Source organism: Neopsephotus bourkii, unplaced genomic scaffold (genome assembly GCF_033783945.1).
Source record: "Neopsephotus bourkii isolate Nb327-2 ecotype Australia unplaced genomic scaffold, CSIRO-AGI_Nbou_v1 NB_1557, whole genome shotgun sequence".
Taxonomy (NCBI): domain Eukaryota; kingdom Metazoa; phylum Chordata; class Aves; order Psittaciformes; family Psittacidae; genus Neopsephotus; species Neopsephotus bourkii.
The window spans coordinates 618,432-642,839 of NW_026902033.1; the positions used below are offsets into that span (position 1 = coordinate 618,432).

The 24,408-nt window shown below is 54.1% G+C and overlaps 1 protein-coding gene across 1 annotated transcript in view; it reads left to right on the plus strand.

Annotated features, from left to right (window-relative positions):
* The window catches only part of EPS8L2 (EPS8 signaling adaptor L2), a 59,529-nt gene that overhangs the window by 17,434 nt on the left and 17,687 nt on the right, over window positions 1-24,408 (plus strand). Inside the window, exons 2-6 of the mRNA XM_061371006.1 lie at window positions 1,840-1,904; window positions 3,420-3,475; window positions 18,731-18,795; window positions 23,212-23,373; window positions 24,245-24,394. Coding sequence (XP_061226990.1) covers window positions 1,861-1,904; window positions 3,420-3,475; window positions 18,731-18,795; window positions 23,212-23,373; window positions 24,245-24,394 — 477 coding nt within the window. The 5' untranslated portion in view covers window positions 1,840-1,860. The remainder of the gene's footprint in view (window positions 1-1,839; window positions 1,905-3,419; window positions 3,476-18,730; window positions 18,796-23,211; window positions 23,374-24,244; window positions 24,395-24,408) is intronic.

The window sequence follows — 24,408 nt, forward strand, 5'->3', positions numbered from 1 at the left end:
GGGGCAGTAAGTGAAAGGGAGCCAGGAATGTTCCATTAACAGGCAGAAACATTCCCAGGTAGGATCCTGAGCCCTGGCACCGAGGGGATTGGATGGGGCAGGGTAAACAGACCGGGGCTGGCTTTATGAGAGCCCGTTCCCTTCTCCAGGTATCTTATGCTAATGGCCACAGAGATCTGGGAGATAGGAAGGGGAGGAGGAGTGTAAAAGGAAACCAGCAGACAGCTATTAACAGAGGGAAAATTCACAGGTCCCAGGCTTGGGCCCAGGGACGGGTTTCATTACACTGCCAGGGGCTGGCAGAACACCAAGTCTCTGCTCTGCCGTGTGTCTGGGTCTGGGTGTGTGTGCGCACAGACTCCGGTATCAAGCACGAGATGGAAAGGGGAGATTTTAACACGGGAGCAAAATCCATGCCAGGGCAATTGCTGACAGTGTCCCAGTGCTGTCACAGGAGGGTTTCTGTGACACGGAGGAGGGTGGAAGCCCCAAACCACCCTTCTTTGGGGTGTGTGGCAGTGCAGAACTGTCAGCAGGGTACAACACGCGTGAGCCGTGTGCTTCACCTGCACATCCCTCTGAGCAACAGCGTTGTTCAGGACACAGAAACCCAGAGTCTGCCCTCATCTCGGGGTGAAACACACAGCAAAACACCCCATATGACTGCTTCCGATGGGAGGAATAGGAGCGGATGGGTAAGGAACCCAGGGCAGCTCTGCTGACAGTCCAACAGGCCCTGCCCCAGAGTCAGCCTCCAGAGGGGAAATCCCAGGTGCCAGGGATGGCTCCAAAGTATTCCCTGAGGATTTCACATGCTTCAGCCTAAACTCCATCAGGAAAACCCCATAGGCAAGCACTTCAAAGGTGCCCTCACAGGGAATCCCACTCAAGACACTGATTTCTTCCTTCAGGCCAGCAATGAGTGCTCTAAAGCCACACCTTTGGATTCTGACCACCTTATGGTGAGCAGGGTCTGACCCCAGCCCATGGCAGGAGCCTCCTGAGCTTCTCAAAGAGGATAAAAACACCTGAAGGCTTTGTCTTGGCTTTGCTTCAGCTCCTGCACTGGAGCAGGGGTGAATGTCTTGGATGCTAATACAAAGCATCCTGAGGTTTGGTTATACCTTGTTTTATACCTTGTTTGCCCTTTACCTTTTCCCTCCCCTTGAAGCTGTGCTCTCCGAGCAGTGCCTGCATCTCTCTCAGATCTTCTCTCATGGTATTTGTAATCCTCATCTGAAAGAGGAGGGAAATAACCTGCCTGTTTCTCACCAAGCACTCAGCCATCCCAGTGAGCTCCTCTCCATCCTCACGTGCCAGTGGGGCAGCATCCGCAGTTATCTCACTATTCCCTATATGGCAATGCCCTGGGAAGGATGCTTTAGCTGGTCTAGAGCTTGACATTGCCATGTAACAGATAATGGCACTACAGGCATGAAAAGTGACCCAGGACACTTAACAGCACACAGCCACAGGGGTCTGTGTGTGTGTTAATGGCCTCTGACAGGCCATGAAGGCAAAAGCCACATTCACCCCCCATCCATCCCTGCTGGACCGCAGGCAGGGCTGCTTCACTAGGGAAAGAAATGCTGGAATGCAACAGAGTTGGGATGTGCCTGGGAGGGATGGGCAACAGGGGAGAGGTGGGTACAGGGTTGGGAAAGGCATCCTCAGAGCTGTGAGAGGTGTCTGAGCCACAGGGCAGAGCAAGGAAGCCCCATGGTGCTCACTTCACTGCTTGGAGAGCCCAGATGAAGGTGGGAAGGGCAGCACTCACATGGATGCATCATCTGATGGTGTCTTCTAACACTAACCCTGTCTCTTCTGCTTCTACTGCAGTTGCCTGTCCTGTGAAGCGACATGAGTCTCAAGGGATCCCTCAGCAGCAACCCTGGCTCTTCAAAGTAAGGATCTCCATGGTGGGCTTCCTCCCTCCTGGCACCTCTCCTCCTTCCTACTAAAGAGGGGGATGCTCCCAGTGCTCCCACTGCTCCCAGGCCCCTGCTGCTTGTTTCACCCTTCCTGGGCACCTCACAAGCTGTGCCCATAGCCAGAATCACTGCCTCCCGTGTCCTGCACGCTGGTTATGGCCCATTGGGTGGAGGGAAGAGAGGGACCCCAGGAACCTCTCCACCTGCAGCTTGGGCGCTTCAGCAGCTTCCCAATGGAGCCGGATGCCCCAGCTCTCCCTCCCTCCTGCATGCTCCTGCTCTCTGGAGCACCAGAAGTGTGAGCACCACGAAGCACTGCCTGCCCTCAGGGGGACACAGGGACAATGCAGAGAGTGCCACTGGCTCCCTGCACCGGGCAGGACAGTGCCTGGAACCCTGAGGTCCTGCTCTGATCCTCCCCTGCCAGGCCTGGGCTGCAGAAAACACTGTTCCTGCCTGGCTGGGCACTGCTGGGCACAACACAGGCATGGGGGGGGGCTACAGGGAATACAACCCCTGCTTGGAGACCTGACACCCCAAAAGTCGAGTGTGTGCACACAGCTATGGCTTGAACCTGCCCGAGGGGAGACTGAGCTGAGCTCTTAGGCAGAAGCTCTTCCCTGTGAGGGTGCTGAGGCGCTGGCACAGGGTGCCCAGAGGAGCTGTGGCTGCCCCATCCCTGGCAGTGCTCAAGGCCAGGTTGGACACAGGGGCTTGGAGCAAGCTGCTCCAGTGGAAGGGGTTGGGGTTGGAGCTGGAGGAGCTTTCAGGTCCCTTCCAACCCAAACCATTCTGGGGTTCTGTGAATTCGCCCTTCCACATTTTTACATTGGATATGTTCTGTGTTTGAGCCCTGCCTTCAAGAAGCACATCTCAGAAGGGTCCATTAACAAGGGATCTTCATCTTGGTCCTTACACAAGGTTCAGGTAGGCTCAGGTACAGGGTGGAGGGGTCTCCATTTACCTGCCCTGCTCCCTCTAAGAACCCTGCTTACCACACACTGGGAGCCCCTGTCCCTAAAACAGCCCCTCCAGAAGCAACGTCCTTCCAGGGGACACTGTGTGAAGGTAACTCCAGTGGGGACAGGCACCTATGGGCTCCTCTGCCTCCTGTTCCCAGCTGCTGGGCTCAGTGATGTGCCGTGGGGTGGGTATCAGTGAGGGTTGCAGAGGGAGCTGCTGGCACAGGCAGCCAAGCACAGGCTTTGCCTGGTGATTTGGAGTCATGGAATGGGTTGTGTTGGAAGGGACCTTAAAGCTCCTCCAGCTCCAACCCCTGCCATGAGCAGGGACACCTTCCACTAGAGCAGCTTGCTCCAAGCCCCATCCAACCTGACTGTCATACCGTGTGTCACAGATGTGATTAGGGGGTAGGGTTCATCCCATTCATGACAGCAGCAGTGCTGACGTGCTGTGAGCTGCAGTGGGAGAGGAGATGTTAACAAGATCCAGGAGCTGATGGTTTCTTTGTACCTTTGTGTTTTACAGTGGCAGCATGGGCAGAGCAGACGGAGCCTCCAAGCTGAGTGCAAAGGATCTGTATGGTAAGTTGTGTCCATGAACTCACCTAAAGCTTCAGTTGGAGCAAGCTGCTCCAGTGGAAGGTGTCCCTGTCCATGGCAGGGGTTGGGACTGGATGAGCTTTAAGCTCCCTTCCAACCCAAACCAGGCTGGGATTCTAAGGCAAAAGCAGCTCTGAGGATCTGGACGTGGCTTTTGGGATGTTTTAGACTGGAATTCAATCAGAGCCACGTGATTCCAGCCCTCCATACACCACAGGCTGGCCTGATGTGGCAGCAAGTGCCACCACCTCCCGTGCTGGGCCCAGCTGTGAAGCTGTGAGGGCAAGCTGTGCATTGCTTCCCCTCACCCAGACCCTTTGCAGTGTGTTCCTGAGATACCCTGATAAAGGCCTAACAGAAAGAGACTGTCCTCAGCAGGTTAATGATTATCCTCCTGGAACTACTCGGTGATCCATGACAACTCCAGTGCCCTTTGGCTCTCTGGAGGCAGAGGGGATTGGAAGGATGGTGCTTGGGTATAAAGCACCCCAGCTCCACAGCAGGCAGGGAGGCACTGGGTGAAGAGCTGCAGAGAACATGTAGGTGTCACTACCAGGTAGTCCTGATCTCTGTGGGTCCCTTAATGCATCCCAGGTGAAAACTTGGCCTGGGGAGTGAGCAGAGCAAGGAGAAAGTTGTCACCTCCCTCAGTCACCGCCTGGATAAGAAGATGGGGGAGCACCTTTTGTGGTCTCCAAAGTGTCCCACCTCAGAGCTATCAATGTGCCTGGGTGATGGTTCCAATGGGTACAAACCATCTGCCCATGCCCCTCATTGCAGAGCTGGTATTTGATGAGAAGCCTCCCTTTGCAGACCCCATGTGAGGGTGTTTGTCCCTGGGGAGTGCCTTTGGTGCTGAAGGGTCAGTGTGGAGTGGGCTGGGGCAGTGCCCCACAGTGACTTACAGTGCCTGGGGATGGGTGGTCGCTGGTGGCAAGGTGGAGGCTGTGCTTGGTGGATGCAGTGCTGAAGCCATCGATAACTCTGGTTAGCTGCAAAGCAGTGAAACAAGGGAACAAAGTAGAACAGAACCTGCTGTTACTGCCTTGGGGCCTGCATGGTGCACGATGGACCAGTGCCAAGTGGGTGTTTGATCTGTGTCAGTCACTTGCCTGGAGCCTAAAGGATGCAGGATGAGCCCAGAAAGAAGCAACAGGAGGAGGTGAGGAAGTGCTTGGGTGCTGCCTCACTGTGCACACAGCTCATCCTGCCTCTAATGGCATCACTCCTTTCACTGGGCACCAAAGGCTCCTGCAGACCTGATCGGGACAGAAAGATCCCTGTGAGGTGAGCAGAGCCCACAGACACGTGTAGAAATGAATCAGAGACCCAGGAACTGTGCTGGAAGCACAGCCCAGAGGCAGGTTGGTACCCGAGGGCAAAGGCAGCCCATGGTTTGGGGCTGTCAGGGTCTCAGGGTGGGATCTAATGGGCAGCACAAGCAAGGACCAGGCCACAGCACCTCCTGCACCACCAAAGCCAGTGGAGGGAAAGGCTGAAACTGCCTTTAAAACAAACAGAGTTGCTCAAAGAAGCCATTTTCAGTACTGAGTTACAGGTTTTACAGGGCTTTTTTTACCCACAGACACACCCCAAAAGCAAATTTTACCAGGGATGGGACCTCTGGGACCAAATTCCAGCAAAGCAGTCCTCAGGAGGAGTAAATCCATTAGTTCCCTGCAGCAGCCTGAGGCCAGCAGTGATTTTGGTTAGATATAAGGCCCAAACCAGCCTGGGATGCTCTGATTTACTGCACACAGCAGTTGGCTGGCTCAGCCCAGCACCACATGAACACATCCTGTGCATCCTCAGGGCTTTTCCTTGGCAGGACTTTAAACCGACCCTCTGTTTCCAGCTGCTGTCAAAGGACACTCAGCATGTGTTAAACCAGCATTTAAACACCTGGGTCCCCTTGGTACTCACATCTTCCCACCCCCAGCATCCGTTGCTGCTGTGAGCTGGCACATACAGGGATGGAGAGCAGGCCAGAACTGAAATTCCAGGGAGAATTATGTTTCATGATGAAAACAAATCACATCAAGCTGAGCTGGCCTTGGTTCTGGGATCACGATGCTGCCAGGGGACAACTTGGGGCTTACACCATTGATATTCCCATTTCCTCCAGTGTCATCAGGCTGCACCCTCAGGCTGTGCACACTGCCAGGCCTGCAAGGAAGTGAGCACACTGATTCCCAGATTCACATAGGTACTGCATTGGATGCTCCCTGGATAACATACACGATGCTCCAGTGCACATAGAGGGCTTAATATTATTTCTATGGGAGTGAGGTCTTGGGTTGAAGTTTCAGCCTGGACAAGAGAAGGCTCCTGAAGGGGAGACCTGAGAATGGCTCCAGTGCCTAAAGAGGCTGCAGGGAACCTGGAGAGGGGCTTGGGACAAGGGCCTGTAGGGACAGGCCAAGGGGAATGGCTTGAACCTGCCCGAGGGGAGACTGAGCTGAGCTCTTAGGCAGAAGCTCTTCCCTGTGAGGGTGCTGAGGCGCTGGCACAGGGTGCCCAGAGAAGCTGTTATGAATTGGATGTTCTTTAAGGTCCCTTCCAACCCAAACCAGTCTGGCTCTGTGATGAACCCAAGCTGGTTTTACGGTTCTGGCTTCATCTGTCACTGGCTTAACCTGGTTTGAAGCTATCCCAAGTTCTCTTTCTGGTTTTGCTCTTCATAATTCCCACCCTTAGGATGAAGAACCTCGGGACATTGTGAGGGACAGACATCAGGGACTGCAGTGATAGGACAAGGGGTAATGGGTTCAAACTGGAACAGGGGGAGTTTAGATTGGATCTAAGGAAGAAGTTCTTTCCTGTGAGGGTGGTGAGGCACTGGAATGGGTTGTCCAAGGAGGTTGTGAATGCTCCATCCCTGGCAGTGCTCAAGGCCAGGTTGGACACAGGGGCTTGGAGCAAGCTGCTCCAGTGGAAGGGGTCCCTGCCTGTGGCAGGGGTTGGAGCTGGAGGAGCTTTAAGGTCCCTTCATCCCAAACCATTCCATGATTCCATAGTATCTTCCCCGTCTCTCTACCTGCCAGCGCTGATACCCCTTTAGGTGCTCAGCTGTCCTCACTGGTGTTCCTGCCTGTCACACTTGTCCTTTCCTCCTGCCTTAACAAAGCAGCATCCCATTTGCTCAGCTCCCCATTCTGGAAGAGTCTGCACAGAGCACGCCCCAGCTCTGCTGAGGAATGGCTGGGACTATCAAGTTGCCACCTTACTCAATGCACAGCCACCAGCTGAATTAATGGTAATGAATACCATCAATAAATTAAGCTACTTCTCCACTTACTGGCATCTGTTGTGCACCCAGATGAAAGCCCATGGAGGGGGGGAAACAGGGTGGCTCTGGAAGAAGCTAAGGAAAGGCTGGAAGGAAGCGTTTCTGCTTCCCATGGCAGGCCTCTGCCACCCCTGCCTGGGGGTGACACCCGGGTGGACTTTGCAGGTGACCACCTAAGCATGATGCTATGGTTGATCAGACAGCACTGCCTCTGGTGAGGGACTGTGCAGTGTAGCCATGACTTTGATGCTGACAGTGGGTTTCTCATAGGGCTGTAGGATGGAAATGGCTCTGCAGCAGCATTCAGAGCATCCCATTCCTGTTTGGCTGCTGCTGTCCCTGTGTGCTCAGCTGCTTCCCCAGCACCCCTGGCCAACTCCTCGGGTATCTTTGCCTCTCAGTTCAAGTGCTAGGGCACAGAAGTGCCCGGCAGATCCAAAACCAGGGCCACAGAACTGAGCATGGGGACATGGAGGGGCACTGCAGAGCTGGGACCCAGTGATCCAGCCAGTTGGCTCCAACCTGCCCACCCCATCCTCAATACACTCAGTTGTGGGAAAGAGTGAAACCCGTCAGGATGCAGGGCTGGCAGAGGGATGCTGGAGCAAGAGCAGCAGTGCTGACCAGCCCACGAGGCACTATCGCTTGACACTGCACCTCCATGTAACCCAAGCCAGGCTCCTGGGCTGTAACAGGACACGGGGCACTAACACAAAGAGAAGAGCCATTCCTGCTGCCCAGTGTGGTCCTGGGCAGGTATCAGCTGCCTGGGGAGCTGCAGGGACAGAGATGCACTGGTGCTGCAGCCATGGGCTGCCAGGTGTTAGGCAGAGGCCACTGGGCCTGGCTGGGCAGAACACGCTGACAGAGGAGGAGTAAATGATGTTTAATGGTCACAAACCAGCTCGTGGGGTCTTTCAGACCTCCCTCATCTCCAAACAGGGCTTTCAGCCTCCAGGTACAGGGGCACGTGTCCAAGGTGGGGTCCCTGCTGCGAGATACCCATCACAGACTTGGGGCACCTCAAGAATCACCCCAAAAGCAGACAGGAACACTGACTCAACACTGTTGCTTTCCCTAGAGCTGCATTTACTGGGGATGGCTCAGCCTGAGGACCAACAGAAGGGGCATCAGTTACTCGGTTACTGCCTGCCCAAAGCCTGAGCTTGGCCATTATCCCAGCTGGAGCCCACAGGGGAGCACTGAGGTGCTGCTCCTTCCCCACAGCCCTCTGGCAGAGGGTTTGGGCATGGATTTAACCCACACTGGCACTGCCTGCAAGACACAACCCCAGCAGGATGGTGGCTGGAAACTGAGCTTCCTACAGCTACCTGGTTGCATAGGAGAGGACCATGCCCGTGCCTAAACCCAAGGGGATGTGGGCAGCATCCAGTGACAAGTGTGTCCCTCAGACCCACATGTATCCCCTGGGTCTGTTGGCAGAAGCTGAAGCTGGAAAGCACTGCCCTCACAGAGGTGATTCCTGAGGTTCCAAGCACGGTGCAAGGCTGGTGGTTGGGTTGAGGTACATCTGACTCAGGAGATACCAGGCCTCTAGTGCTATCAACCCACAGGAGACCCAGCAGAGCCCAAGACTGCTTGCCATGGAGAGGAGGAACCACTTCCCTTGGGCTGCCCTGCAGATTCCCTTTGGGCAATGACAGGGGGATTGAGGGACCTGGTGCTGATGGCAGCTGCACCAACCTAACAGTGATCTCCTAGGTCCTGTATGTATTGTGCTTCCCAAGGGACCTGCCCTGCTTGCCCAAGACTTGCAGAGCACCGGATGGGGGAGATGGACACACAGCTCCGTGTCTCCATCCACCTCCCTGGCCATGGCTTTCCCCTTTGCCAGGACAGGCTAAAAGCTGCTCAGAGCATGGAGCATCCCTGGATGCTCTTTCCCATTACAGTGGGACAGTAACAGGGAGAGAAGAGCTCTGGAGTAGATGGGTCAGAGGCAGTGCAGTTTCCCAGTGCTGCTGCTGTTTGCTTCCCCAGCCCACCCCAGGCAGTGCAGTGCAGTGCAGTGCAGTGCCTGAGACATTCACTCCCCATTCCCACCCCTGCCAGGCCTGAATAACTCCCTTGTCCTCCCCCACTGCTCCTTTGGTGCCATTACAGCTTCTTTCTTCACATCCCCTTTCCCACCCGAGATTCCAGGTTCAGATTTCCCCTGCTCCTCTCTGACACTGCCTTATGGTGACCCTGTCATTCAGAACCTCAGACACTTAAAACTCAACTGGAAACAGGGCTGGAAGATAAACAGGAAAGCAGCATTCCTGCTGGCTCCTGTGGATCAAACCCCGTGGTGGTTGAGACAGGGTGGGCTGAGAGATGTGACTACAGTCCCTATGGATGTGACTGTGTGGGGTACAGCTGTGGGACCATACAGCCCCCATGCAGAAGGCACTTGTGTGGGGTAAAGAGGCTGAATGGGGGGGGTGCTCCCAGCACATTCTGCTTTCCCCAGGCTGCCTGGGGGTCATCATGGGGTTTCTTCTGCTCTTATTGCATCGTATGAGCTGTCCAATAGGGCAAAACAGTCTCAGGATTGCTGTGACCCCGGGTTCCTGATGCCTGGGGGGGGGATTTGAGCCCTTCTCTCCTGCTGCAGGCAGGGGGGATGCCTGTGGTGTTACATGGGGGTCACAGCCTGGTTTGGGTTGGAAGGGACCTGAAAGCTCCTCCAGCTCCAAGCCCAACCCCTTCCACTGGAGCAGCTTGCTCCAAGCCCCTGTGTCCTTGAGCACTGCCAGGGATGGGGCAGCCCCAGCTTCTCTGGGCACCCTGTGCCAGCGCCTCAGCACCCTCACAGGGAAGAGCTTCTGCCTAAGAGCTCAGCTCAGTCTCCCCTCGGGCAGGTTCAAGCCATTCCCCTTGGCCTGTCCCTACAGGCCCTTGTCCCAAGCCCCTCTCCAGGTTTCTATGCACGGCTGGCACGTTACTTTGGTGTGGAAGCTCTTGGAGTGAATGAGAAGGCTCTCACTGAGCTTGGGACGGCCCAAGGCATGAATGGGGTGTGGGAGCAGGGAGCTGCTCTGTTGATAACGTGTCAGCAGCTGCTGGAAGGTGTCAGAGGCCGAATTCCTCCTCAGCACACACAACATTTCCCCCAGCTCAGCCCAAGCGCTCACATTCCTGCTTTATTAGCTGAAGACACAGCCCACTGGAGAAGAGCAAATAAACCTGACCCACCTCCTGGGTTGTGCAAGGATGGAGCTCAGCAAGAAACACTGCGTGCAGTGTGCAGGGCCTGCAGGAACACTCTGGCTGCTGGGCAGGACCCAGGCCTGCTCCCTGGAGGGAATCAGGGCACTGAGGAGCTCAGCAGTGAAGGTGCTCCCTTTTCCCTCTACAACCAGCAATCCCTGCATGGAGCAACTGCTCAGGGTTCTTACCCACAGGAGCACCCTTTTCTCCCCCCCTTGGTACCACTGGGATGCTGTTCCAGGGATCCTCTGCCCCTCTCCATCCCTAGGTGCTGTAACCACACATTCCAGCTCTAAGCTGGGCCCAGCAGGCAGGGTTATCCCGATCTCCATGCACACAACCCACCAGGCTGAAGGCTGTGAGTTCATAGCCACATCCTAACTCCCTGCAGAAAAGGGTGTTGCATGGAAATGGGGAGGGAACTTGGCACAAAGGATGTGGCTTGGTTTCCTGGACCAAGCTGATAACCCCGTCCCTGCAGGATGTGCATCGATCCTGCCTCTTTTCCTCGCTTATTACTCCCTTTCATACCTTCCACTCCTTACAAAGCCAAACAGGACGCTCCCTTCCAGCCCAGATTTCAGCTTCCTCACTGGGATTTCAGCCCAGCACCAGTTGGAGCCCTTGGGTAAAATCCACCTCCCGTTGCCACAGTGGGCTGAGCTTTTCCCATTTCCTCAGTGGCTGCTGGTGCCAGTGGGGAACATCATTCCCACAGCACTGGTTAGCCACAAGGTACTGGTGAGAGAAAACAGTCTGGCTCTGCAGTTCCCCCACATCTCTGGGTAGGAGGCAAGACTAAAGCAAACTGGCTCAGAAGGGACTGCCCAAGTGAACTAAGCTCAGTTACAGAGCCTCTTATAGGGTTTTGCCCCCTAAAGGAGGATTTTAGGGCTCACTGGGCTGAAGCCTTACAGGCAAGAGATGAGAGAATTTACCAGAGTGTGTGCATAGAATGATAGAAATGCTGAGGCTGCAAAAGATCTTTAAGATCACCAAATGCAACCGCTCCCCAGCACTGCCAAGGCCACCACTAACCCATGTCCCCATGTGCTACATCTACACAGCTTTTAAACACCCCCAGGGACACTGGGTGCCTCTCTACCCTCAAGCATGTTCCACATGGCATCCATAGGCATTCAGAGCTTTCTGGATCACCCATACCATTCATAGAGCCATGTGTGGGCTCAGCAATGGCACAGCTGTGATTCACCCATCGTTGCTCTTCAGGCCACAGCAGTGGATCACATCAGCCACCTTCCTCCAGATGAGATCCCTGTGCTAAGAGGTTTATTCCCCAGCAGACACCAAAAGCAAGGGACAAAGCTCAGCTGTTTCCCACCTCTCTGCTCTCTTGGCACACAGAAAGGGAAGAGGACAGTGATGGTCACCACGTCCTCATGCCAGCAGCTTTTACCACTTGCAGATGTTTGCTGGACCAGTGCCACAGCCCTGGAGCTCTCCTTGCCCTTTGCAGCCCAGCCCCTGTATATCCAGAGTCCCCTCACTGCTGCAGCTCCTGAAGGTCACAGATGATGTCAGTCAAACAGAGCTTAGACACCAACCTGCCCCTTTAACAGCAGCTTCCATCCAACTTGGGGGACACCATCACTGTATTCCTCTAATGCTTATTTATCACATGGGGATTATGCAGATTCTCTGCCTCCCAGGGCAGGGGGTGGGTTGGATGACAGCCTTGCAAGACACTGTAGAACTGCTGCGGCCCCATGGGAGAGGTGTCAGATGAACCAGGAGGAAATGAGCTCCTGCTGCCAACGTGCCACCCTTCATACATACACAATCGTACATACATACAGGCAGAGGGGGGCCAGGGCTCTGAGAAGGGCACCCAGAGACACCCAGGACAAGTGACCCGACTCCTGCAGCCTCTCTTGGCCAAGGGAGGTCACCTCTGCAAGGTGAAGGATCCCCCTCTTAAAGCCAAACAGCCACAGATCTCCCCAGCATCCTTCTGTGTGTGGTGTATTCGGATCAGCCCAGCACAACCAGAGCCAGGTCCAAGCTAAGGCAAACAGCAGTGACTCCAGGGAAAGCTCTGCAATGTTTCAGCACATTGGTCTGGAGGAAGTAAACCAAAAAGTCCCTCTTAAAGCACACTTCTTGGATAGATGGGGCCTAAGACTGTGCCTGGAGAGGGGCTTGGGACCAGGGCCTGTAGGGCCAGGCCAAGGGGAATGGCTTGAACCTGCCCGAGGGGAGACTGAGCTGAGCTCTTAGGCAGAAGCTCTTCCCTGTGAGGGTGCTGAGGCGCTGGCACAGGGCGCCCAGAGAAGCTGTGGCTGCCCCAGCCCTGGCAGTGCTCAAGGACACAGGGGCTTGGAGCAAGCTGCTCCAGTGGAAGGGGTTAGGGTTGGAGCTGGAGGAGCTTTCAGGTCCCTTCAGCCCAACCCCCTCTGGTTCTGTGCTTTTGTGATCTGCAGCCTGGATCTTTAATCCTTGCTGGGTTTAACTCAAACCTGAGCACTGGGAAGGGAGATCCCAGTGTCCCAGCATCCTGCTGTCCCCGGAAAGGCCAGCTCTTCTCAGGCCCTGTGGTTGTATTTGTGGAGCCAGCAGGAAAGCCAGAAATAGCAGTTTCCAGGGTGTGGGGGGCAGGTAGGAGCCAAGGACACAGGAGGGACCTCAGAACAAGCAGACATCGTAAAGCAAGGGACAGGAAGGAGACGGTGCAGAAACAGCTCCTTTCTCACCGTGGGCAGCCAAAATAAAGGCACTTTTGTGCTAGTTCTGCCCCTCTTGGAGGTAAGGCAGAAATTCCCCAGGGAATCAGCAGAGGGAGGGAACATCTGCATTTCATCCCTGTGCTGGGCTGCTTCTGTCTGGAAAAGGCTAAAAAGGCCTTAAAGGGGCCTTTGCCCACTGAACCAGCTCACCCCAGCGCAGGGATGGCTCTAGGCTGTGCAGCACTGTGAGGTTTCAACAGGTCCCCAAGGGCTTCTCCAGGCATATTCCCAGAGGGACACAGTGAGCTCATCCCTGACCATCATATCCAGCTTCTTGAGCTTGGAGGATGGGGCAGGGGCATCAGAGGGACCCACAGAGTCTGTAACAACCAACCACAGCCCTGAGCACTGCTCCAGACCCATGGGCTGCTCTGCCAGGACCCAGCTTCCCTCTGGGAACAGCATCCCCCAGAAATCCTTTCTTTCCTCAAGGAATACCAACTCCTGGCACAGCCCTGCACAAGAGGAAGTCCCTAAGGAAGGGTCCTTTCAGTGCTGCAACTTCTCCCTGTCCCACTGTAAACCCCCTTTGTTTCCAGACCAACCACTTCAGCCTTTTCCACTCCCTTTTAAGGAGGGGATGGGATGGGATGTCTCAGAGTCCAAATGTGCCTCCGTGCCACACAGCAGCAGTGTGCTCATTTCCAGCAGTGTCATCTATTTACACCAGAAACGCTGGGTGAGGAAATTGAGGTTATGGAGACAAAGAATCAGTGTCTCACCTGCGCCAGGAATCCCTGTGGGATGTGTTGCCTGTTCCAGACCTTGCCCCACATTTCAAGTAGGGCAGACTGCAATTAAACCCCCAGCACACAGAAAGTGCCATTGACCCTTTGGTGCCAGGCTAAGGTGGGAAGTGGCCGTGCTGGGATATTAAGTAGTTGACTCAAGGTCACTGAAGCTAAGGGCTGAGCAGGGAGCTCTGCTGGGGGTGTCTGAGGTCTTTCCCTCTGAACTATTCTTGCTTCACCTCCAAGTCAGTGCTGGTGGTGTCAAAGGGAAACCTGGCACCTCCATTAACACCTCTGGGAGCACAGAACCCCGGCCTGGTTTGGGTTGGAAGGGACCTGAAAGCTCCTCCAACCCCAACCCCTTCCACTGGAGCAGCTTGCTCCAAGCCCCTGTGTCCAACCTGGCCTTGAGCACTGCCAGGGATGGGGCAGCCACAGCTTCTCTGGGCACCCTGTGCCAGCGCCTCAGCACCCTCACAGGGAAGAGCTTCTGCCTTATCTCCAACCTGACCTTCCCCTGTTTCAGTCTGAACCCATCACCCCTTGTCCCATCACTGCCATCCCTGATGAAGAGTCCCTCTCCAGCATCCCTGTATCCCCTTTCAGACACTGGAAGCTGCTCTGAGGCCTCCATACATGTCCATCAACAAGCCATTTCTGTTTGCCAGCAGCAGCCACTTCAGGGCTGCCAGGATCAGGCAGAGGCAGAGCTCAAGCTGTGTTTGCAGGCACAGGGATACAGGGTGCAAAGCACTCGGGTGTCCTGCCAAGCTGATGGCACAGGCTTAAAGTGTTGGACAAGGGCTTACAAGCTTTAGAGTCAGCTTGAAACCAGCTTCTCTCAACCCCTGCCAAGCTCTGAATGAAAGCAGCCCCTCTCTTTTGATGCAGGTTATCTTTGTATGGTTAGTGTGCTCCCGTGGCCATAGAGGGGTTTGGTGCCATTGCTCAGCCCTGTGACTTCGGAGCAGCACCAAGAGGAGCTTAAATTAAAAGCTCTTCTCTGCTGGCCAAAGGAATGGTGCAAACCCCAAGCTAAACCCCATGGAAAGCTTGTTCTGGAGAGACACCTGCTGGCAATGTCCATAGGGCTGAGCTGGACCACACTCATCCTGCCTCCCTGGAATCCAAGGAATAAGAGCATGACAGAGGGAACCCAGAGGGAATGTTCACGCTACTAAGGTGGAACCCAAAGGCAAAGCAGGCTGCAAACTGCACGTGTCCCAAGGCCCAGGCCCACCTCCAGCAGCACTTTGCAGCCCCAAACCAGGGCAGGTCACAGGAGCAAGAGCACCAAGCAGACACAACAAGAGAACATGGGAAAGACCCACACTGTAACGTACCTGAGCTTGTGCAGCCATAACCAGTCTCTAAGCACCCTCCCCACCAGCCTCTGCTTCTGGGACAGCCAAAGGACCCCCACATCACCAAGGGGTCTGAGCTCAAAGTGAACCAGGAGCATTCCAGGGCCTGGCTGGGCTGGTTGGAAATCCCATCACGTTCTAGAGAGGAGAAATCTGGGCATGAAGCTGCATGTTCCATGCAGGAGCACACACACACGTGAGGAAGGAGTGTACAGGAATCACTCACAGGGATCCTGGCAAGCAGTGCTCAGGAGGCATGTGCCTCTGTTAACTGTCTGGGGAAGCAGCAGATCCAGCTTCTCCTTCCTTTGCTGGCAGGAGGTTTAAGTAGGAGCTATTCAGGTGAGAAGTGGATACAAGAACATCCTCAGGACTAAGCTAAAGCTCCACACTGGTTGCTTTGGGGGTTGTTTTCTGCTCCTGGCACAGAAAGGTGCTCTCTTTGCTGCATTTCCTCCTTGCCAGCACTCTGCTGCTTGCAAGGCTTACAAGAGAACACGCATCAGAGGTGGCAGATTACCCCCCACAAACACTTGGGCTTCTTCTTCATCACTATGACCACCTTCAGGAGCCTCCATCCTTCCTGACCCTGACCTTCATTTCTGCCCTATCCCTGCAGTGCACTGACCCCTCCGCTGTCTCCATGTAACTGTGTGTGGGGGGGGACAAGTTCACCCAAGCAAGCTCAGGGACAGGGATGGACAGGATGCATGGTCTGAACCGGTGCTGGGGCAGCTGCCGGAGGTGGTGTCTGCTTGCAGGGGTCTCAGTGATTCCTGGTAGCTTTGGAGGGGTAAAGGACAGCAGAAAGCAACTCCGCGGTTTGGGAGCAACCAGGGGTTGTGCTGGCTTGGGGTGAAGTGGTCAGAGATGGTTTGTACTGGGATATAGCCAGAAGAGAAGGAAAAGGCTGGCAGAGCAGCAGTGCTTCACAGAATCAGCTGCATTGGAGCAGCCCTTTAAGCTCATCCAGCCCAGCACTGCCAAGGCCAGCACTAACCCATGGCACTGAGGCCTCGTCTCTATGGGGTGTGAGCACTTGCAGGGCTGGTACCTGCAGCCCTGCCCTGGACAGCCCTAGTCACTGCTTGTGTTGCAATGAAGCTTTCCCTTTGGTGGGTGCCCTCTTCCCCTCCATGCCCCTGCTGGGCCTCTCCCCATGCAGAGCCCAAGGCAGGCAGGGCCACCACTCATGCTCCCCTTTCCCTGAACACGTTCCAGCTCCAATCCCTGACCTGGGAGTCCCCCCCAGTCCCTCCCACAGCAGCCACGATAAGATACACTTGTAAAGAGCCTGATAACAGATGTGCAAACACCACAAAAGCAGATCGGGGCCCTGCTCCCCTCCACTCCCCCTTTGTCCCTGCTCCTATCACCCACTCTTCCTCCTTTGGTGGCCAGGGTGCAGGAGAACCTGCTGACTCCTAAGGGAGCCCACCTTGCTCCATCCTCAGGGATGGGGCTGGGTGGATTCTCTGTCTGCAGAGCCATTTGTGCCTCATCACAGCCAGGGGCAAAGGCAGCACCGAGGGAGACCATGTCTGGCCATAGTGGGCACTGAGAAGCCACTGCATGGGGGGGGACAAATGGTGTAGTAACTTCAGTAGGAGCAGCAGCAGATAGGAAACAGTCACTTTACATAAGGGACAGGGGATGGAAAAGCAGGACACCAGCAGTGGTAAAGGCAGAACTGCCACTCGAGCTCCTTCATCCCTTCCCCAGAAGGGAAAGGATTTGCACAGAGGCAAACTAGGAAAGAATTCCTTGCAGAGGCAGGGATTTGTCCTGCTGGACACACGAAAAGGAAGCAAACCACCTTCCAGAGGGCAGCAAAAGGAGATGTCCAATAACCCACGGTGGCCCCAGGCAGGAGCTACATTACCAGCACCTGCTGTGACCAGCAGGTCCAAGGAGCTGATCCTGCCCCTTTATTCTGTTCTCATGAGACCTCCCCTGGAGCATTGTGTGCAGTTCTGGTGTCCTCAACATAAAAAGGACATGGAACTGTTGGAACAAGTCCAGAGGAGGCCACGAGGATGCTCAGGGGCTGGAGCAGCTCCTGTATGGAGATAGGCTGAGAAAGTTGGGGCTGTTCAGCCTGGAGAAGAGAAGCTGCGTGGAGACCTCAGAGCAGCTTCCAGTGTCTGAAGGGGGCCTATAGGGATGCTGGGGAGGGACTCTTCATTAGGGACTGCAGTGACAGGACAAGGGGTAATGGGTTCAAACTGAAACAGGGGAAGTTTAGATTGGATCTAAGGAGGAAATTCTTTCCTGTGAGGGTGCTGAGGCACTGGAATGGGTGCCCAGGGAGGTTGTGAATGCTCCATCCCTGGCAGTGTTCAAGGCCAGGTTGGACAGAGCCTTGGGTGCCATGGTTTAGTGTGAGGTGTCCCTGCCCATGGCAGGGGGTTGGAACTGGATGATCTTAAGCTCCTTTCCAACCCTAACTGTTCTATGATTCTATTAGGCTGATGTCCTCACCCAAGGGGTGACCAGAGCCCTGGTTGCCCATGGCCTGGCCAGTGATCACTGCTCCTTATCCAGACTCCTTCCCACCTCCAGCCTCTCCTTGATCATCACTTCACTGCACTGTCTGCCCTTCAGAACAGACTCATCCTCTCTCACCTGGGCCTTGTGGGTGCTGCACCCCTCCACCAAAAGATCCTTTCCTTAATAAATTTGGAAAGAAAGCACATGAATTCCTATGGGATGTTTCTGGGTGCCAGAGAGAAGCCCCCGGCCCCCAGAAGGCGTTACAGAGCTTTGAAGTAAACCACAACTAAACGAAGGTTAATACATCCTGCTCTAAACCACACTGGCTGTGTTCTGAAAGCCCCTTGGTTGTGAGTGTGGCAACAGAGGAGAGGGTGTTGTAAGTCAGGGTTTAAGAAGGGTGCAGATGTCTAGAACTGCCTTTGCATTTAAGGCGAGCAGGGATCAGAGGTGGTGAGGAAGATGTCTGAGATCACTCTGGGCTGGGATGGTTACTCCTCTGCTATTCCAGCCAAGTATTTAGGAGGAATCCCTGGCCAAGCACCAATGAAAGAGGTGGCAGAGGAAATTCTTACAGGATTCTCTTCAATGACCTCATACAATTCCAAGCAGTTTCCTCCCAGTTGCTCCTTACTGCCACCTTCCAGTGAGAAATGCAGGAAGTGAAGGAACATCCCTTGCCTCATACAAACATTGTACAAGGAACTCAGGCTCTGCCTGCCCTTGATCCCTATCTCTAAGTACAGCCCTTTGCTGTGGCTTGCCAGGAAACACCAGAAAGCAAACTAAAACATCACAGCAGTGCAGAAGGTTCCTGCTGGAGGATGATTCAAGGGCTGTTATAGAATCACAGCATCATGGAGTGGTTTGGGATGAAGGACAGCACGATGCTGGAACACCGGAATCTCCCTTCCTAGTGCTCAGGTTTGAGTTAAAGCCAGGAAGGGTTAAAGATCCAGGCTGCAGATCACAAAGCACAGAATCCCAGCCTGGTTTGGGCTGGAAGGGACCTTAAAGCTCCTCCAGTTCCAACCCCAACCCCTTCTACTGGAGCAGCTTGCTCCAAGCCCCTGTGTCCAACCTGGCCTTGAGCACTGCCAGGGATGGGGCAGCCACAGCTTCTCTGGGCACCCTGTGCCAGCGCCTCAGCACCCTCACAGGGAAGAGCTTCTGCCTTATCTCCACCCTAAATCTCCCCTGTGATGATCTCCAGAGGTCCCTTCTAACCCTAATGACGCTGGGATTCTGTCCCCTACGCACCAACATGTCAATCCCTGTTACAAAAGTTAATATCATTAGTGTCTCTTACTATTCCCAATACCCCCACTGAAGCTGGAAGCTCAGAGATGATGGGAATAACTGCAGCACCCCACTGAAGCCTTATTTTCTTCTTGTTGTTGCAGAACAAAGAAAAAAATACTCCAACTCCAACATCATCATGCACGAGACATCACAGTACCACGTACAGGTGAGCATGCAATGAAACCCTACGGGCTGCAAGGCCGGCGTCAGTGATAGGTGCTGGTAACACAGAGTGGTTTATGGGTCCTACACCTTCATTAGGCCAAAGAGGAGTTGGGTGGCTTCTTAGAATAAGAGTTGCTCTTTAAGGTCCATTGCAATCCAAACCATTCTGTGATTCACACCCTGAGAGGCAAACACAAAGCTGCTTGAAACTCATGTTTCTTTTCCACAGTTCCTGGTCCTATAGGAACACTTAGCTCCCAAGCTGGGTTCACACCCTATTTCCAGCTCCTGGGCTGTAGGGCACACTTTCAGACTTAGCCATCTGCAGTAGTTTTCCTTCCTTGAGGGAATTACCAGCATGGTCCTGCCAGCCTGCACCTGGGGAGGAGGCCACACAAGCCCTCTCCATCACATACACTGAAGCTGGGGTCATCCAAGCTTCTCGTATGATTCCTATGAGCACAAAAGGGTAGGAAAGGAAAGAGCATCCACAGGAATTTTTGCATGACACTCCTCTCATAAAGGACTATGAGAGCAGGACAAGCCCTGAGACAATTCCTCTCCTAAGACTGACCCCAGTCCTCCTTATGAATCAGAGGTTTCATGCTGGACTGGATGCTCTCCTGCATCTCTCATTTCCCTGCTGCTCTCCAGAGTTCCATTACAGAACAGCATTATTTGGAAGCCCAAGCAAAGAGTCTCTGGTACAGCTCAGATCCTCCCAAGGCTACAAAGAGCCATGGCATAGCTCTGAATCACCCCCAAACCCTGTAACAAAGCTGGGTCGAAGCTTTGGTGGCTTCTCCCATGACACAGGTCACCCCTGGCCATATAATTGCCCCTCCCTGGGATCCCACATGTTTCTTTGAACTGAAGAGTGGGAGACATCCATGTCAGACACTGCTTTGGGGATGGGGAGAGAAACAGGGACCACATTGCTGCTGTACAGCCAGTGGGTGACCTGAACCAAAGCTAGGAACTCACTGGTTTGACCCCTTTCCCTTCCTGGGCTCCATCTAGGACCAAGGTTTGTGGACACTGGGGTCAGCAACTCCATCCTCTTGTAGGAGGTGTGACATGAGCACGGGAAGTCAGTGCCTCAGGGACCTGCTGTAGAGCCAGTGCTGCTCAGTCATTCAGCCAGACACTGTCATTGCAGCCTGCAAATGGAGAACCACTGATGGGAAGGGAGGACAGGAATGATGCCAACATGCCAAATGGGTTTCATTGCACATGGACCTCTTTTGTGCTTTCAGTTTAAGTTGAAAATGGCCCATGAACCCATCATTTATCACAACTTCCCTGTCTGAATAATCAAGATTCAGCAAATGAAAGTGCATAGTAACTGGGGGGATGAGAATGGAGGAAAAAAGGTGTTAAAAGGACGAGGGTATTCTGCACAGGGAAACAGGAAATGGAGCTGCTCTTGTCCTCCTTCCCTTCCCTCTCTTCCATCTGATGAGCAGTGGGAGCTGCCATCCCTCATCACCCTGTGCTTCAAACCCTCCTTGATCAGCACAGACAGGTTAAATGCAGGGCTCCCTCATCTGCCCATACAACAGAGCCCCCATGGACTATCACCTTTCAGCTCCCCCCCAGCTACTGTGTCCTCTCAGGTAACCCAAAACCCTGCAACCACAACGGGAACTCAGCCAAATGCAGCTCCCAGTGTCACAGGCAACCACTCAAAGAAAAGGAGCCAGCCTGAATGTCCCAAGCCTGGCAATTCCTGTAACGGAATACACCAGTGCTGACCACCATGGGATGGAGCTGCCCATCTGAGGCCAACCGGACCATTCCCACTGCAAACTGGGCAAGGGGAGAAAGGAAAACACTTTTAAGAGGATCATATAGGAGCATGAGCAGCAGGTCAAAGGAGGTGATCCTGCCCCTCTGCTCTGCTCTCGTGAGACCCCACTTGCAGCACTGGGTGCAGTTCTGGTGTCCTCAACATAAGGACATGGAGCTGTTGGAGCAAGGCCAGAGGAGGCCACGAGGATGCTCAGGGGCTGGAGCAGCTCCTGTATGAAGATAGGCTGAGAAAGTTGGGGCCGTTCAGCCTGGAGAAGAGAAGCTGCGTGGAGACCTCAGAGCAGCTTCCAGTGTCTGAAGGGGGCCTATAGGGATGCTGGGGATGGACTCTTCATTAGGGCCTGTAGGGCCAGGCCAAGGGGAATGGCTTGAACCTGCCCGAGGGGAGACTGAGCTGAGCTCTTAGGCAGAAGCTCTTCCCTGTGAGGGTGCTGAGGCGCTGGCACAGGGTGCCCAGAGAAGCTGTGGCTGCCCCATCCCTGGCAGTGCTCAAGGCCAGGTTGGACACAGGGGCTTGGAGCAAGCTGCTCCAGTGGAAGGGGTCCCTGCCCGTGGCAGGGGTTGGAGCTGGAGGAGCTTTAAGGTGCCTTCCATCACAAACCATTCCATGATTCTGTATTTAGTAGCCCTCTCTTCTCTGGTTTGAACACCCCAGTCCAGCAGAGCTTCAGTCCATGGTTAGACATGAAGGAGCCTGTTGAGTTGCTTACAATGAAACACAGACATTAAGAAACACTCACTTGGGAGAGAGGCCCTGGCCCTGCTGCCATCCCCACAGGCACTCGTGGAAGCAGAGCAGGTACTTTAGCCACTGACACGTACATGAATTCTTCATGAATCATGCCCCATGCCACCCACTTGTGAGTCCTTCCCCTGAACTCTGACCGAGGCAAACAGGATTTCAGCAGCGAGATAGGAAGAAAAGTTTCCTTACAAGAAGCATTTTACACCCTTTGAAGTCATCTCTAAGTTGAAGTTTAATAGTGGATGGAATCATTGCCCGTTCTGACAAGAGCCACTATAGTTGAAGATGCCCATGGCAGGGGGGTTGGAACTTGATGGTCTTAAGGTCCTTTCCAACCCGAACTATTCTATGATTCTATGATCCATGTGGATGAAAAGGGAGGTTAAGGGGATAAATCAAAGATTCTCCTTCTCTTTCCACCAGTATTTGAAGGAAATGGAAAAGAGGAAATACTCTGAGTTACTCAAGTAGCTTTCGCCTGCATGAAATCTGACTGAACAGTAAACCCCAAAGGAATTTATGTAGCCTGTAAACCTGCCTTTAAGATAATAGAAGAGATAAGAATGGCTGTCACCAGGTATAAACCAATTCCCTGCACTGCTCAGAAAGCAGAGGGTTTGTCACCTCTGCACAGATAGTGTTGACTTTGTGAATACCTTCCCATGCACTGTTTTACCATCACACTAACACACCTGAGCATGTTTCTCAGGCCTGATTGCGTGGCTAATCTCAGCCCTCAGCTCACATACCTGCCAGGAGTGTTATTTGGCCAGTGCCTCACCCAGTACCTTTGCTTTATGAACACAGGATTGGGTCTTACGCTCTGCAGGGTTTATTCTCTTCTCTGCTCTTTCCAGTCCTTGGGAACTGGTTACCACCATTCCTATCCACCCAATTCCCACCATCACATCAATCGTCATGTTTAAGGACTCAGCCTTCTGCCTGTCATGGTTATCAGGGCTTTAAACCCAAGCCTTTCCCTCTGCATCCACCTTGTCTGGAGCCAACTGCAACCGATTATCTCCTTTTCCCCTTCTGTCACCATAGCCTGGCTGCGCCCTGTGTCACACAGGGACCACTGCAGAGTCAGACAGACTTCCAGCTTCTCTTGCCTCATGGTCCCCTCTGCTGGCAGATGGACCTTCTCCCCATGCACAGAGAGCAGCAGAGGAGGTTGTGAATGCTCCATCCCTGGCAGTGTTCAAGGCCAGGTTGGACAGAGACTTGGGTGCCATGGTTTAGTGTGAGGTGTCCCTGCCCATGGCAGGGAACTGGATGATCTTAAGGTCCTTTCCAACCCTGACTGTTCTATGATTCTATGATTCCCTGCACTGGCTGCTCATCAGAGGGGAGGGAAATAAGCCTGGATTTCGGGGGTGGCCTTCACCCACTGCTGGGGCACAAGCATCACTGGGATGTGATGCGCTTCCTGCTGCAGCTGCCTCCCTGCCCAGCATTCCCCTCGCATGGAATGCAACTGCTTTTAGCTTGGCACGTGGAGCTTAACTCCCATATTGAAGCTTCCAAGTCAGTGCGAGGCAAGCCAGGGACTAACTCCTGTGTACAAGGCACCCGCACTGCTGGATGGGGGCCAGAGGTGCTGAAGTGACATACAGGGAGATAAATATGGGTGGTGAAACTCATTGTGGTGCATTACAACACCCAGATCTTTCACCACTGCGGCCAGGCTGGTGCTAACCACCAGAACATACACATTCTGCTGCAACTCTCTCCTCCCTGTGCTCTAGGGAGCAGGCAAAGAGGAGTTCAAGCCTTTAGAGATGGTTTCACACTGATTCACACACACCACCAAGCCTTTTTCACCTGTTTTTTCCCTTCTTTCCCCCCCCCCAACTCCAGCACTTGGCCACTTTCATCATGGACAAGAGCGAGTCCATTGTGACAGTGGATGATGCCATCCGGAAACTCATCCTGCTCAACTCCAAAGAGAAGATCTGGACACAGGAGATGCTGCTGCAAGTGAATGACAAGTCCATCCGCCTCCTGGACTGCGAGTCACAGGTACCAGAGCTCCCCATGGAACAACATGTGGGGTACAGCCCATTCCCTTCCTATCCTGCGTGGGAGGGACATGTGCAAGGAGCCCAAATTAGGGTGAATCCCAGCGGAATCCACTCCTGAGTGAACAGGGGCTGGCTCTAACTCAAAGGGCAGGTAGGTGTGAGGTGACAGCTCCAGAGTGCAGATACTCCAGGTGAAAGATACCTTCAGGCTTTCTGTGGGAGCGATGCACTGACAGGTCCACAGAGATCCTCATAAGGCACGAGCAGAGGGAAGGACAATACTACTTGTATTGAAACAACACACAGGATCACCTGCCCAAGAGCAGTGCCCTGTTTTGACAGGCAATACACACACACCCGCATAGGACACCTAATCCAAAGGGAAAGAGCATCCAGATGGTGGGAGAGTCTGCCCTGATTTGAGCAATGAGAAACTAAAGAATACAAGCCCAAGGTCATCCAAGGACACAGTGGGAGGGTGCACTCCTCACACAAAGCATCTTTCCTCCCAGTGCACTGCTGGGATGCATGACGACTGTACTGGTGCAGGCAGAGCACAGCAGTAAGGTGATGGTGAGCAGCAAAACTCAAGTTCTTGAAGCCTCAGACTGGGCCCCATATAGAGAACTTGGAGGAGAACAAGAGCTCACCTCTGCCATCCACCTCTGTCCTATTGCACGGTCCCAAGCCACTGGCCCTCTGCAAACCTTCACATGTGTCCTTGCAGAGCCCAACAAGCCACAGTGGAGAAGCACAAGCTCTGCCAGGTCCCCCTCCTCAAACAGGAATCCTAGGAGCTCACCCATGGGACCATTCCCCATGAGTTCAGTGCTTCCCCATTGCCTGACCCCTTCCTCTTCCTCTTGCAGGAGGAGCTGGAGGACTTTCCACTGCCCACAGTCCAGCACTGCCAGACGGTGCTGAACCAGATGCGTTATTCCTCCATCCTCCTCCTGGTGTGCCAGGATTCCGAGCAGCACAAACCTGACATTCACTTCTTCAACTGCGACGAGGTGGAGGTGAGCAGAGCCCC